The sequence below is a fragment of the Mytilus californianus genome, unplaced genomic scaffold (assembly GCF_021869535.1).
Source record: "Mytilus californianus isolate M0D057914Y unplaced genomic scaffold, xbMytCali1.0.p SCAF_4, whole genome shotgun sequence".
In the NCBI taxonomy this organism is placed as follows: Eukaryota; Metazoa; Mollusca; class Bivalvia; order Mytilida; family Mytilidae; genus Mytilus; species Mytilus californianus.
In genome coordinates this window covers 23618199-23633846 of record NW_026262690.1, presented here as the reverse complement: position 1 = coordinate 23633846, position 15648 = coordinate 23618199, and the positions used below count along the sequence as shown (strand labels likewise).

General features: G+C 31.1%; 2 protein-coding genes across 15 annotated transcripts in view; one reads left to right on the top strand and one right to left on the bottom strand.

The window, feature by feature from the left end:
• The first annotated feature begins 2402 nt into the window (after positions 1-2402).
• Positions 2403-6593, top strand: LOC127699261 (protein toll-like). Its single transcript, XM_052203014.1, has one exon. It carries the CDS (start codon positions 2456-2458, stop codon positions 5912-5914), a length of 3459 nt encoding a protein of 1152 aa, XP_052058974.1. The 5' UTR covers positions 2403-2455; the 3' UTR covers positions 5915-6593.
• Positions 6594-12434: 5841 nt separating this feature from the next.
• LOC127737740 (phospholipid-transporting ATPase IF-like) overlaps positions 12435-15648 on the bottom strand; it is a 74530-nt gene continuing 71316 nt past the window's right edge. For 6 of the 14 annotated variants that reach the window (XM_052248609.1, XM_052248614.1, XM_052248616.1 and 3 more), the window contains one exon: positions 12435-13938. Coding sequence is in view for 3 of the 14 variants with exons in the window: in XM_052248604.1 (XP_052104564.1) it covers positions 13819-13938 (120 nt within the window). In the remaining 11 variants the exon portion in view is untranslated. The remainder of the gene's footprint in view (positions 13939-15648) is intronic. The other 8 variants (XR_007999793.1, XR_007999794.1, XM_052248613.1 and 5 more) reach the window with 5 other exon arrangements.

The window sequence follows — 15648 nt, the reverse complement described above, 5'->3', positions numbered from 1 at the left end:
CACATGATAACACCAATATTTAGTGCATCAGACACATGATAACACCAATATTAGGTGCATCAGTGCCATGATAATACCAATATGTAGTGCATCAGTGACATGGCAATACCAATAAAGTCTTATTTTCATTTCACATTTGAAATGAAAATAAAACTTTGGAAGTTTAGGGCGTCCGAAGCGCTTTTCTGGATTTACATTAGCCATACAGGAAACGCTTAAACGCAAAAGGACAAGATATGGTAAACTCCATTCCTGGATTTCCTTTTTCAAGACTTTAGAAACTTTGTAGTTGAAACCCATCCCGCGTGTGAAATAATCTGTATTATCTCTTCGTCCACGTAGCACCTTATTTTGTTATATTATGCGCCCCGGAGAAGAAATTTAACACCGAAACCAACGTAGGTCATCCTGAAAGTTTCACCATTTAATTCTAATCTTATATATCTTTCATTTTATTAAATATCATGATGGTCAACTTTGGTGCTTATACTTTTAATTTAAAAAAATATATCCAATTGTTTACAATTTTGACAAGTCCGTTTAATACTTCAAATGAAATCCAAAGATGTATAATAAAACCTTTCTACTATAAGAGTAAATATAATTTTAATTATTATTATCATTGACCCTTAAAACGTTAGTAAAATATTAACTGCAATGCTTTCTATAGAACCTTAAAGGAAATACAGATACATATTCGTTAGAAGTTGCAGTGATATTTGTAATAATTAAATGATTTATTTTTTTGCTTGGCCAAAACAACCGTTAAAAATCATGAAAGACTTTCACGGTGAATCCTGTAAGATTACGTCGTTAACTCTTATGGTACTAAATGAAAGGGTGGTTTTACGTAATGGACCAGTTAGGAAATGGTTCTGCATTATGGAATGGTCACTATTTTTAACCTTCTGATTGGTTAAAACGTCATTTATGATGACACTAATAATCGCAACATTATTTACAAAGACAAGAGTTGAATTCTGAATTGGTCCATTAAATGACAAAATTGTAACTATTATTGTATTTTGAAAGAGTCTAAATAAACTTTTTAGGAAGACATCATCGACGGTTTTTCTTAAATCTACCTACTATAGTAGACTTGTTGTGACATACAACCAAACCTGTCACACAAGTCACATGTTTTAAAAGAGGACAACCAAATTAAAATTACCCGCTAAATAATCGAATCTGATCGTCTGTTAAAATCTAGACTAATGTTATTTGAACTATGTAACTGATTTCACATATTAGTTAACTTATTTTTTTTTCCAACCCAAAATGAAACTTTTTATATACTAATCACTCTATCAGATACAATTTAACTTAAAAAAAAAAGCAGTTAACTACCCACCGATCAAAAGCAAAATATGTTATGTGATATGACCAATTTTCCCTTGTTTATATATTTTATTACAATCAGAGGATCAGAATCGGAAAGTGGAAGAAACCAAGTGGAATTTCATTTTTAACGAATAAATGATATTTTAAGATATTAGATAATTTTGCATTTACGAGTTTTAAACCGAACAGTAATTTAGCGCTCCGCATTGCACTTGAAAATGTAACTTTGATACATTATTGCAAAATTCACATTTTTTTTGTAACTGAAATGAACAAGTTTGAAAAGTAATTAGAAAGCTTTAAATTTGATAGAATTTTTGAATTAGTTTGAAATATGATGATCTTTCTTAATTTGTTCTTTATTAACACTCAACATTTGACAAAATCTATTAAAATTGCAGGTTCGAGCCATCTTCAAGCATTTATAATATGTTTATAAGTTTTAAAATATAACACATACATAATGTTAATGGAACCTCGGAGTGCACAGAAACTGTTTTACTATGATTATTCGTAAACAATGAATGAATAAAAAAATGAAAATAGTCAAGGTGTACGAAAATTAGTAGGAAAATTAGTACTTTTCTTTGTCTGAGTTGATTACCACATTTTACTGTGTGTTAAAACAATTGAATTATTTTATTTACAGGTTTCCAACTGCAACATGGAACGGCGTATTTGAAACATACAAATTACAATGAAATATAACATCCATTGCCTGCTGTTAATGACAATTGTAACAACAGGATTTGCTTGTCAGAAACCAGACTGCGAATTTCGGAAAAAGCAACTACCTGCAATGAATATATTAAATAGAAAAGGAAAAAGTTTATCTACCACAGCAATACTATATCATATAAAAGTTCCTGACAATGTTCTTGAAGGATGTATCGTTAACACAACACGTTACTTCCAAGAGTTCAACTTCAGCGAAGACATGGAAAATATAGTCGTTTTCATCTTCCGATGTGGACAAGTTCACCCGATTTTTCTGACAGAATATGGGGGCAAAAAATATTCCAATATTCTTGCTTATATACAGATTACAAGGTGTACAATAGGGCACTATGACATTCAACAATTTGCCAGTGCTACGACTTTGTTGGTCATTACGATGTTTGAAAATAAGTACGATCCTAGAAAAGAAGCATGTTTATCTTATTCCAGAAATATTTCAAGCTGTGCGGGTCTGGAAGGTGTAAAGTCTCTAGCATTTACTACCCCACCTAATACTACAGCCTCCAATGTGATTGAAATAGTAAACTGCACTAAAGTTTTTCCAAATATTGCAGAATTATCATTATCATCTCAAGGTTTCACAGAATTCCCAAACGAATTCAAAAGAAAATTTCCGAATATTCAAACATTAGAATTGGAAAAGAACAATTTATCAGTTCCTCCAGAATTTCCATGGAATGATAACCCAGAAATCCTAGGTTACAATTTATCTCGATCGGTTTACCATGATAATCATTACGCTGCTCCTTATTACTTACAAGTTCCTAGAAATATTTTCCGACGCTATTTAAACATAAACTTCAATAAAATCGTCGACTTACGAACCTTTGAATTTACAGGAAGATTAGATATGATATCAATTAAACATAACAACTTAAGATATATAAACGAATATACATTTACTAAACTCACTGGTTTACAAAGTTTAGATTTAAGTGAAAATTTATTAGAAGAAATTCCATCTGGTTCTTTCTACGGATTAAAAGATTTAAGGAATTTAAATTTGAAGAATTGTTCATTAGCAAAACTGGTCAAGGACATATTCCGTGATCAGAGTAACCTCATTAATTTGGATTTGTCTGCAAATGCTCTAACCTCACTTCCTCATGATATATTTGCAAGACTTGAAAAACTGAAGAGAATACATCTTGAATCCAACAAGCTAACGTCAGTTCCATCAGAATCATTTCCTGTTCTAAGTTTACATCTTGAAGAGGTTGGTTTACAGTTTAATCCAATATCTGAATTTCCTGTGGTCGTTTTCTATTTACGTCAGCTGAAGAGAGTAAATTTAGGGTACACCAATATTAACTTTAACAATGTTCGTGCTCTTCTTGAAAATGTCAGTTATACATATTTAGTAGAAAGTACTGTTGAATCAACAGCAACAAACAATGTCAACATTAACCACAGACTCACTAAAACCAGGAAGAGAATGATTGACCTTACAGGTAGTAATGTTACTATAATTGGATTCGATGCTTCAAATGAAAAGGGCATGGGTAGTAATGTTACGAGAATAGGTCATTCGAAAGACGTGGAAACATATTTTAGATTGATTCTGCAAAATTTTAACATTATCCTAGACAAGAATGACATATTGTGTGACTGCAGAATAATTTCTTTTTCGAAATGGATAAAATCACAAGTTCAGATCGGTGAATTTAATGGAGACGAATATTTCTTTTCTGACTGGAAATGTAAACGACCAATCGGGTTAAACGAGAGGTCGCTGCTTAGTGTGACCGAAGAGGAAACATATTGCGAAGTCGATGTTGAATTCTGTCCAACCAAATGCAGATGTTTCCGGTGGTCCGTTAATAATATTATAATAGTTGACTGTCGAAACACAAGTTTAACAGGTTTCCCAGAAAAACTACCTGCAGGAACCTTAGATTTATGGTTTCAAAATAATAACATTACACATATTCAAGAAACGAACTATTTCGCTCGCGCTAGAGATATCATTTTAAGTCATAATTCTATAAGTGATGTAAGTGATGACATTATCAACATTTTGGGAGACGATATAAGAAAACTTTATTTAGATTCTAATTATTTGATACATTTGCCAAAGTTAATACAACGACTATCTGGTGTTCGATTTCACATTAAAGATAATCCTTTTGTATGCGATTGTAAGACACTGTGGATGAAATCATGGATATTAAAACATCAGCATATGGTGTCCGATTGGATGGATGTCGCATGTGCTTATGGAAATGAAGGAGGACATCAGTTGATATCCGTGGAGGATGACAAGTTCGTATGTCTTGAAGCCTTTAATACTTTTAAGCATGTAATTGCTCCGAGTGTTTCGTCATCTGTTAGTGTCCTTCTGTTTATAGTTATGTTAGCATGTGGTTTCGTCTTCAGATTAGAGCTAAAAGTTTTAATTTTCATATACTTTGGACTTCATCCCTTTGACAAAGATGAAAAGGATGAAAATGAAGATCTAGACTGTATTGTTATACATTCTAAACCGTTAACGGACTGGGTGATGGAACATGTGGTTGCTCCGTTGGAAGCAGGCGACAAAGCTTACATGGTTTGTGAAATGTCACGAGATTTTGTAGTCGGTTTTTCATATCAAGAAAATATCTGTAGCATTGTAAGGCGAAGTAAAAGAATGATTTTAGTACTATCGGAAGACTTCTTAGTCGATTCTGATATTGTCAAAATAGCATGGAATGAAGCACAAGAAAAAATAAGAGATATGCGCACAAATTATGCAATTATAATTTTTCATGAAATATCGATGAAATCAATTGATAACAAAGACCTTAAAAGATATATTAAAAGGGGGAGATATATAAATACAAGCGAAAAATTATTTTTTGAAAAAATTCTTTATCTAATGCCCCAGTACACGAACATTAATCATAGAAAATTTCCAAATCTAAGAAAAATAGTTCTTGAAACTTACGAGAATGGAGATGATTTAGATACTGAAGAAGTGCATGCTTTTTTATCTTATTCAGACAGAGATATTCATATTGCTTTGAAGACACTCACTCCTGTTTTACAGGAACTTAGATATATTCTTCATGTTCCAGATCGAGATTTCATTCCTGGTGCTTCAAAAGAAGAGAATATTTTAAACGCTATAGATATATGTAGACATACAATTTTCCTTTTATCAGGACCCTATTTAGAAGATGAATGGTCATTGTTTACGTTTCGAACTGCATCCGAAAAGTCTATCAGACATAAATGCAATCACATGATCGTAATAGTAATTGATGGCCAAGAAAACGTCTATATGGACGAAGAAGTGAAATATTATATAAAAACACATGTGACGCTTCATGTTACTGATCCCTGGTTTTGGGAGAAATTGACAAAAGCATTGCCAAGCGAACAGGACAATAAACTTCAGCTAGCAATTCTAAATAACAGAGTTAATAATCATCTTTACCGACAAAACTCTGTAGATGATAGACAAGTGGAAGAAAATGGAAGAAATATATACCGACAAAACTCTGTAGATGATAAACAATTGGAAGAAAATGGAAGAAAGATGTACCGACAAAACTCTGTAGATGATAGACAATTGGAAGAAAATGGAAGAAATATATACCGACAAAACTCTGTAGATGATAGACAATTGGAAGAAAACGGAAGAAATATATACCGACAAAACTCTGTAGATGATAGACAATTGGAAGAAAACGGAAGAAATATATACCAACAAAACTCTGTCGATGATAGACAATTGGAAGAAAACGGAAGAAATATAATAAGGAACTGTCTTCCAATGCAAAATATAAATGAAATCCAAGAAAATAACAATGAAAACAAACAAGAGGACTGCGCCTTAGAAACAAGGTGTTAGCCATAAACATGTTCATATATACATGTAGACCAATATCATTTTATAGCATAATGTCATGATGACAAATTGTTTTATATTTTTGTACACCTCAAACATATCATATTGGGCTTATATTGCCCTGTGAACTCACAAAAATATTACAGAAGTGTGTTACCGTTGTTGATCATATTTTGTAAGTTTAGACATAATACAGAGAGTACAAATATTGATAGAAATAGACTTTCAATAATGTGTGACTAAATTGACACGAAGCGCAACCAAAGTTTTTGCAAGCGAAGAGCACAATAAGCATTTCCCATGTGTAGAGAACATTAATTGCATTGACTAGCTCAATTGAAAAGAAATATGTATACACATAAAGAAATCTAGCATTAAATGAAGTTCACAGAATCAACATTTATTTCTGCAAATTGGACAACATTTTTAATAACATTAGATTCTTGGACACATTTGGACCCAAACTGTCACATCTAGTATAATGTTTAAGATTAAAATATTGACTGAAAATGTTAATAATAAGAAACACAGTCAATAGTGACACACTAGAGAAAACGGATTTTATGAACGATTAATAAAACAGTGAAAAATCTAAGTAAGTATAAACTACAAAATTACATGTTTTCTACATTGTAATTATTGAACTAATCATAAGTAAGATATATGTATAGGACATAAAGGAGACACGTTTTACATGTAAATAAGCCTAAACTATTCAAGGACGGCCTGTAAAACAGTTTGTAAAACAGATCCATCCCTAAAACATTATCAAAATTTAACAAATGAATGAAGACAAAATCCTATGCGAGGTAAAAGCTAATATTAAGGTTCAAGAACTAATGAAAAGGATAACGAAGTGCCAGGACTTATTAACAACTTTTGGGAGAAAAGCAGATGTACATTGTGTAATGGAAACACATAAAACCTCATTCGTCTACAGATTTTATAATAGTACATTATGTATGTTACTTTTGATGAGAACAACGGAATAGAGCCTAAACCTTTGAAAACAGGTTACGATATCATATTTCATATTAATAATTCCTAAGATTTCATACATAGGAATAATATATCCCCAATAATCGCAATGAAACGGTCGCGTATACAACTAAGCAAGAAAAATCACTTCTATTTTGTCATGATTTTGCATAAGGCATAATGATAGGCAAACTTCAGTTAGCTATCTCGGGTGAAGCTTTGTTTTTTCCCAAGCTGGTGAGTAAGCAAAAGAAAAAGTTTACTTTTATATTGCTAATGGTGGAAAATATTTCTCAATCTTTAAATGCAAATTTGACTGTTTTTAATGTCGATGTGGGACTAGTATTTATATTTACACTTTATCAAACTTCTATGTCTTTTGAAAACTAATTTTTTTGTAGTTTAAAAGAGAAAAAAGAAATCAATGTTATAAAAAAAATATAGATGTGGTATGGCTGTCAATAAGATAACTATTTAAAAAAAAAGAAACGACAAAGATAGATATGAATAATACTGGTTATCATACGGTTTTCAACAATGGTCAAAATCCATACCGTATGGTCAGCTATATATACTGATGAACTGGGTTGACAAAATGTAAAACAATCCAATAGAAAAAACCAACGGCCTGATGTATACTACATCAATGATCAACCGTCCACCCCCACTCAAACTGGGACAGTAATGTCATAAAACGAACTGTAGACATCAATTGAAAAGATATTGACTCATCAGATCAGTACTAAGCATTAAGTAATAAATATCTCTACATCATTTGGTCACTTGTGGATAGTTGTCTCATTGGTAATCGTACCACATCTTCGTTAATTTATACATAAATAAATAACAAAAGGACAAAGGACACAGAGTACCAATCAAAGAGTACCCGCAGTTACTGTAATTAGATCAAAGCCCAATTTCCACTTATTATCCCACACCATAATATTAATCAGTACACATCCAACGGATTAAGTATAGTAAAGACGCGGTAAGTAGTTCCTATAGATTTCTCTTTTTGTACATGGATATTTTCATAATTGTATTTCGTCCTGAATATGCATGAAATATTTGCCACTGGACGTTAAGCAACCAACAATCAATCAATCATAATTGTATTTGTTGAAGGAAAGAACTGAAGACTAGAGAAAGTATAGCAGCCATGATTTTCCTTAAAAAGTTAAAAAATAAATAGATAAAATCGATTAAATCTTTTCACAAACTTTACACAAATGCCATATTTGAAATTTAACCACAGTTGCCATTGTACTCTCATTTAACAAATATATTTCACTCATATCAACGTGTTTCTATGAAAAATCTTGTGGCGGGGTCCTTTTTTAAGTATGACTAAATACTTTAGATTTGAATATCTAAACACAAATGCAGTTCTAAAAATCTGAGTTTGCTTTTTAGTCTTAAGTCTGTTTTCGTTCTACACAAAGGTGTTTCCATTTCAATTACAGGACAACAATCGTCATAAGAAAGTTTATTACAAAACACAGAATGATATTTGACAAGGAAATGCTGTAACTGCTCTTACTTTTATGGCGAATTTACATTCATTTTTTCTTTCATCTTACTATTATCTATGCAGATACTAGCATTTTTCATTACACAAATATTAAACTAAAACATAATAAAAGACTGTTATATCATTAATTTTCCCAATGCTTGTTCACGGTAAGGTTCCAATTATAATTCTAATTTTTATTGAGTAAATGTGACCTTAGCGTTCAAGGTATTCACTTCAAAATTGATAGAAATCTTCAACTCATATTTGTAACTACCAATGTTAGCGTTTGGTTCATCATCAGGAAATCCTTTTTATACTCAATGTTCAGTCTTTTTTTTACTTTCTGTGACCGTAACCTGGGATAAATAAGAAAGAAATTGACTAAATGTTACCATATACAAAATGAAGTTCCAATTCCAAGTAGGATTGGCACTGCCATCTGAAACCATCAGAGATATTGCTAATGTAAACGTTTGACATAAATTTCACTTACTGCGATGAAACATTTTGGCATGAGGCACTAGTGGATTTTCCATATTGAACATGTATTTCAAAAGAGCACCCCCCTTGTGTCCATCTGATTGGTTGCGGTTGTTTGTGTGTATTTTGTGTCCATCTGATTGATTTGGTTTTTTTTGTGTGCTTTTGTGTACATCTGATTTGTTTTTTGTGTGTGCTTTGTGTCCATCTGATTGGTTTTTGTGTGTGCTTTGTGTTCATCTGATTTTTTTACTGTGTTTTGTGTCCATCTGATTGGTTTTTGTGTGTGCTTTGTGTCCATCTGATTGGTTGTTTTTTTACTGTGTTTTGTGTCCATCTGATTGGTTGGTTTTTTACTGTGTTTTGTGTCCATCTGATTGGTTTTTTTTGTGTGTGCTTTGTGTCCATCTGATTGGTTTTTGTGTGTGCTTTGTGTTCATCTGATCTTTTTTACTGTGTTTTGGGTCCATCTGATTGGTTGGTTTTTTGTGTGTGTGTTTTGTGTTCATCTGATTTGGGATTATTTGTGTGTGTTTTGTGTCCATCTGATTTGGGATTTTTTGTGTGTGTTTTGTGTCCATCCAATTGTTTTCTGTGTGTTTTGTTTCCATCTGATTGTTTTTGGTGTGTGCTTTGTGTCATCGGATTTATTTTTTTATAGATCTGATGTTTTTTTTGTGTGTGCTTTGTGTACATCTAATTGTTTTTTTGGGGTATTTTGTGTCCATCTGATTGTTTTTGTGTGTGTGCTTTGTGTCCATCTGATGAGTCAAGCCTTTTCAGCTGATTTTTGTAGTTTGTTCTTATAGTATGCTGTTAAACCACTGTCCCAGGTTTGTTGTTGGTTGGGAGACAGCACACATGTTTTAACCCATCTGCATTCTGTATGTGCATGTCCAAAGTTAGGAGCCTATAATTCAGTGGTTGACGTTCATTGTTGTATATTATATTTGTTTTTATTGTTTTTTTTTTACATAAATCAGGACAAATTTTTTCTTTGAATAAATACATTTGTCATGTCGGGGCCTTTTATAGCTTGCTATGTGTTAAGGGTTCTGCTGATTGTCGAAGGCCCTATATTTACCTATAGTTGCTAATTTCTACATAATTTGAACTGTGATGTAAAGTTGGCAATCATACCACATTTTCTTATTAATATATTAACATGGAATTATTATAGTGATCAATTAGTTTAATGAAGATTGTTTTATTCATTTTTTATTTGCATAGTTAAGATTCTGTTGCATTGCAGCTTTAATTAGTACAAAAATAAACATATTACATACTAATAGAAAATAAATTATAAGCAAAATCATGAAAAATTAAAATGCAATCAAAATGTTCAAATAAAACAAGATACTTCAACAACTAAAAATATTGCTTGCAACATCAATTTTAAACACACTTTTTCTCTGCTTTGGATGCTTCATTTATAAAATTACTTGTCAGCTCTTCAACGTTTGTATTCAGTCTTGGATTTTTAAATGTTTTGGCCTCAAACATCACTAAAGAGACTTTAACTTTGGATATATGCATCTGGTGCAGTAAAATTGATATAACAAACAAAAGTAAGAAAATAGTATTGAAAAAAAATATATTCACATTGATATGGCACCTTGATCATCTACATTAAACATGAATGCAAAGAAAACTTTCATGGAAATCTCTCTTTCAGTTAAACAAAAATCATGGAATCATATGTATTAAAAACTTTCAATTATATTGTGAAACAGTTAACACAGTGATATGTCTTGCCTGCTTTACCAAAATAGTAAATAAAAATGCATTTTGAAAGTCTGTCAAAGTCACTGAAGCATGACTAAGCCTTACAATCTGCTAGAAACTGAAATGAACGGGTGTAAATGCAACAGCATCAGAAATTAAATACCTCTCAAGGAACACACCTATACTTAGAACACTTCACCTCTCAACTGTGATAATATTTCAGTTATTGCAGCTGAACTGAGTGACAGAGTCTCATATTTTGCATGTAATCAATATGCATAACGATATGCAAATGTTTACAAAAATATACCAAATGTCAAATATGTATCATCTAAAATCCTTATTCTGAAATGGGCCTCACCAGAAGACATTACATCAGGTGTTAAAGACTGTCTCTGCTCCTCAACACTAGAAAAGTAATTCATATATCTGGCTTCTTCACAACATGTCACCAGAGAATGGCTTCTTCACAACATGTCACTAGAGAAAAACAATTGCACAAAGCTCACTAATCTATACCTTGTTTCACCATAGTTAAATAGATATGCAAAAGTCATTGTTTGCCTACAGAATAATACCAACGAAAATAAAATATGCATGAAAGGAGACAAGTGGTCTATATCAACTAGACAAAAACCTCTTAACATAAAACATAAAATAAAAGACATTTGGAAGTCAGCATATGATATTTAACAATAGACAAGTTTCTTAGTCTTCAATATATGTCATACCATGCTGACCAGTAAATGTGTGTGTCTGGTATTTCCGTTCATTTAACCCCATGTTATGAAATGAAAAGACCTACTGGAAAATGAAGTTACCAGACTTGAGGGTATGTCAATCTCATATATGCCACAACTATAGACAAAGTGAGACTGAGACTGAACAAAGTGAGACTGAATTCATCGTCTGAAGATTCTATGAAATTTTTGTTGAAATATTCTGGCAGTCAAGAGGAATAAATGATATAAAAAAGAACTCATTCTCTCAAAGATAGGACACATTCCATGTTTTGCAATAGGAAACAAAAATATCATTTGAAAAAAAAAAAAAAAAAATGTGGGTGTCTTTGTGTACTTTAAATTCACTAACCATTTCATTGAAATAGAGTCTATGGATTTGAAGTAGGTTTTGATTTACTAACCATTTCATTGAAATAGGGTTTCTGGATTTGAAGTAGTAATCAATATCAAGTGATGACAGATGAAAAAATGATAGGCAAACCACTATACACCTCCACTGTAGATAAGTGGGGTATAACTACTTACAAAATACAGTCAAATATGTAACAATCCCTGACCTTCTCACATCACATTTTAACAACACATTAATCAAAATATAACATAAAAAAATGACTCAACAAAACATATAAGTTCATGTAAACATCAAAACTTGTTACAAATATTTTTGTTATGATACTTTTATCAATGATATAAACTGAGGTAAGTATAAGATTACAACAATCTGATGGGGCTTATACATGTCAAAAATTTACTAAATACTACCTTGGAAGAAAGACAACTCTATCAACATTTGTTTAAGATCTATTGATCTCATTAATACACATCTTGATTTTGTTAAAGCTGGGAAATCCTTTTACTAATATAAATATATTTTTTTACTACTAAATTTTAAGTTCTATATTCCTTTTCCAGTTCAAACTCTCAGTAAAATAATTCATATAATTTGCTAAAAGGTAACTTTATTGTGAAAATTCAAGAAGTTGTTCAGTCTTGAATAGCACATAATTTCAATGGCTCTTTTTCTACAATGACATTTGAATGACCTTGACCCTATGACAATAAACATCAAGTTTTAAAAAAAAAATTTGTGTTGTTAGGGTGTTGTCTTATTGATGTATGAACCTCATCTCTTTTTATTGACAGGTTTCAAGTTCCACCAATTGCAAAGAAAATTAGATTCTCTACTCTTGGTCAAATCAAGATTTAGTGAAGATTTAAGATGCAAGAATTTAGCTCAATAGTGCCTTAAAGCGTACAAATCCATGATATTCTAACCCTGAACTTTGACCTTAATGTTTCAATGGTTTAAAGCTCATTCTATGGCTAAGCTTTGGATGATTTAATACAATTTTGGTAGCCATGGTCCTTATAATTTCTAAGGTTTTTTTTAAAGCTTTAAATAACAACAGAATTCAGATATGAGGTTGTTCAGGATTTAGAAAAAAATAAATATAATTAAGTTGGTAAAAGGCATTTTTATGCAAAAGTATATTACATTTTCTCTAAGGTAGGTATGGTAAATGTCAATATGACAGAAAACCAACCTAAATTAACCAAAGTCAACATGCGGTCTTTAAGGGCACATGATACAGTTACAGGGGAGGTAATGACATTGCTAACATAAAATGTTATTTTAAACGTCAAACTGTGACATATCGGGAAAAGATGCATTTTTCGAGTGATTTTAATCATTAGCTTGAAAACGAGTACATGGACCCCTCTTTTTTAAAATGACATTTGACTTGAAACTGTATGAAGATTATTTATTCCAATTTTTATAAAGAAATCAACGATGATTTTTTTTTAAATTAGATAAATATACAGCAAAAAATGCCTTTTTTTCCTAAAATCTTGAAAATTTAATAAAAATGAATTATTTCCAAAGAATTGTTACACAAATTAAGAGGATACTTTTGTAAAGAAGATATTCCAAATCATTTTACATAAATCTGCATGTGTTAATCTATTGAAACAAAAAGTTTAATATGTCTATCCAAAGGATAGAAATGTCCAAGAAACAGAAGTTTTAGGTAAATGTCTAAAATTTCAACCCCATTTTACTCTAAATTTAGAACATGAAGGTATATTTTTTAATTGACCAAGTGAAAAATAGCTTGTATGCAAATTTTCGTAAATAAATCACAGTGGGATCGAAACTGTGTCGTATGCCCTTAATGATGAGCACCAGTACTATATGGCAAGGTCAAAATCACTTATTGATCCCTTTTTTGTGTTTAGAACATTAAAGACTATTAACTACATTGATAATAAAACAAACAACTTTAGTGAAAATCAATATATACTTTAGATATTTAAGGTTAAGTTCTCCAACGAAAATATATCAAACATATAAGTACATACCTTTGCATAGGACAATTCAATATTCTTCAATCTTTCATAAATATAACTGCATTAACAAATTAAATGAAACGATATGTTAAACATTATCAATATGCAAAAAAGTTATATCACAAGTTTGTTTTTTGTACAAAGGATTTCAGCTGTGGAGAATCATCACTAGTTGTGACAAATTTCTCTGTTTCAAGTGGAGACAACTCCTTCAGAGGTATCGTCGAATCCGAATGTGGCTGAAAAAGAGAATAAAGATATTATCATAATAAACAATACTAACTACTGAATATTTGAAAAATTTTATAGAATCTTATTTCAAGTCACTCATGTGATCAATCAATGATACAAAGCTAAAAATCCAAATGCATTTATACACCAGTTACAAAAAAACAAATTCAAATCAAATATTATTACAAGTATAAGCTTTTTATCTCATTTTCCCAGTATTCTGATGCGAACACATATACCAAAACATCACACTGCAATGCTTACATATATGAACTAATATTCCAGGAATGTTCTCACCATAGCATTGTTAGTTGTATAGAATGCATATATCCCTTACCCTGTTTAAGTGGTGTTTTAATAGTCGTTATTCATAGTATCTGTATAAATCTGTGAAATACATTTACTGGACATGTATTCCTATTATTGTGACTTCAATTCTACTTAAAATATTAACTGTTTATACATACATGGACATAAACACATGCATCATGAAGATTCACATAATTTCTTTTTTAAATGTGTATTATATTCAGGAAAAGGAAAAGGAAGTAAGCTTTTAGAAAATCTTAGCTGGCTTCCAAATAAATGTCCATTTAATAAACAATTATTAAGCTCAGGTAGTAGTCTACTTACTCAGGAGCAAAATGACAATATCTTTAAACATGTGTTTTAGTTTTATTAGAGGGTTGAAAAGATTTTTTATTTTTAAAATTTTAGTGATTTTAAAATAGTAAAACATAACCACACACACATGACATCATCCTCTGAGTTCAGCTGTTTTTGGGGTTTTTTTTATTATTTTATTTCATAGTTGTTTTTTGTGTTCTATTTTTTTCCCCTATCTTTCTTCTTTTGCACCACTTAAATTTCTGTCCAAATCATACAAATGTTAAATACTATATAATGTATTCATGCTCTTATATATTGTATTGTTAGATATGTTGAATGGAGAAGGCTTCATAAGTCTGTTTGACTAGTGTCTTATCCAATTTGTGTTTATGCAAATAAAATATGTTTAAACTAAACATATGTAACATTGATCATAAAGTAATGATCACCTACATATTACATAGATTACAAATCTAATAATATAAACCGTGATGTGAAGTGATGTTTTGTAGTGTTGCCTATACATGTAATGAGAAAATACTATCATAAGATCATACCATAACTAAGCTGCTCCATTAGTGATTGGATTTTGATGGTTGTTGAATGTTTTACCTTAAGAGCCCACATTAACTCTGGAAATTTCAACTTTCAATTTTGAAACATGAAATACCATGAAAAAAATACCTTCCTAATTCTTATGCATGAAAATAAACAGAACACATTCAAAAGAAACACATGAACCCAAATTCCAAACAATCAATTAACACACTGGTATTAAATGTCTCTTGTACATGGTAAATGTCAGGGCTTTAATATTATAACTTTCAAATATCTCCTGTTCCAGGCATCAACTATACATTTATCACATCTTGCTTAAATTAGTGAATTATGATTGGATTAATGCTGTCGCATGATGACCCCCTATGGATCCGTACTGGGTCAATAAACTTTATATGGGGTTCATGACATCACATCTACTATTAATGGTGACATTATGAATTCATGTTATTACATTTCATAGTTTATTTTTATACAAAACTTGGCAGGAAAAGTCCTGTGTGCGATAAATTCATAAAATATGGTTTGCTACTGACCCCCTACAGATCCAT

Coding starts and splice junctions, on each gene's coding strand:
- LOC127699261 (XM_052203014.1), top strand. CDS start 2,456: ATGTTTGAAAATAAGTACGATCCTAGAAAAGAAGCATGTTTATCTTAT.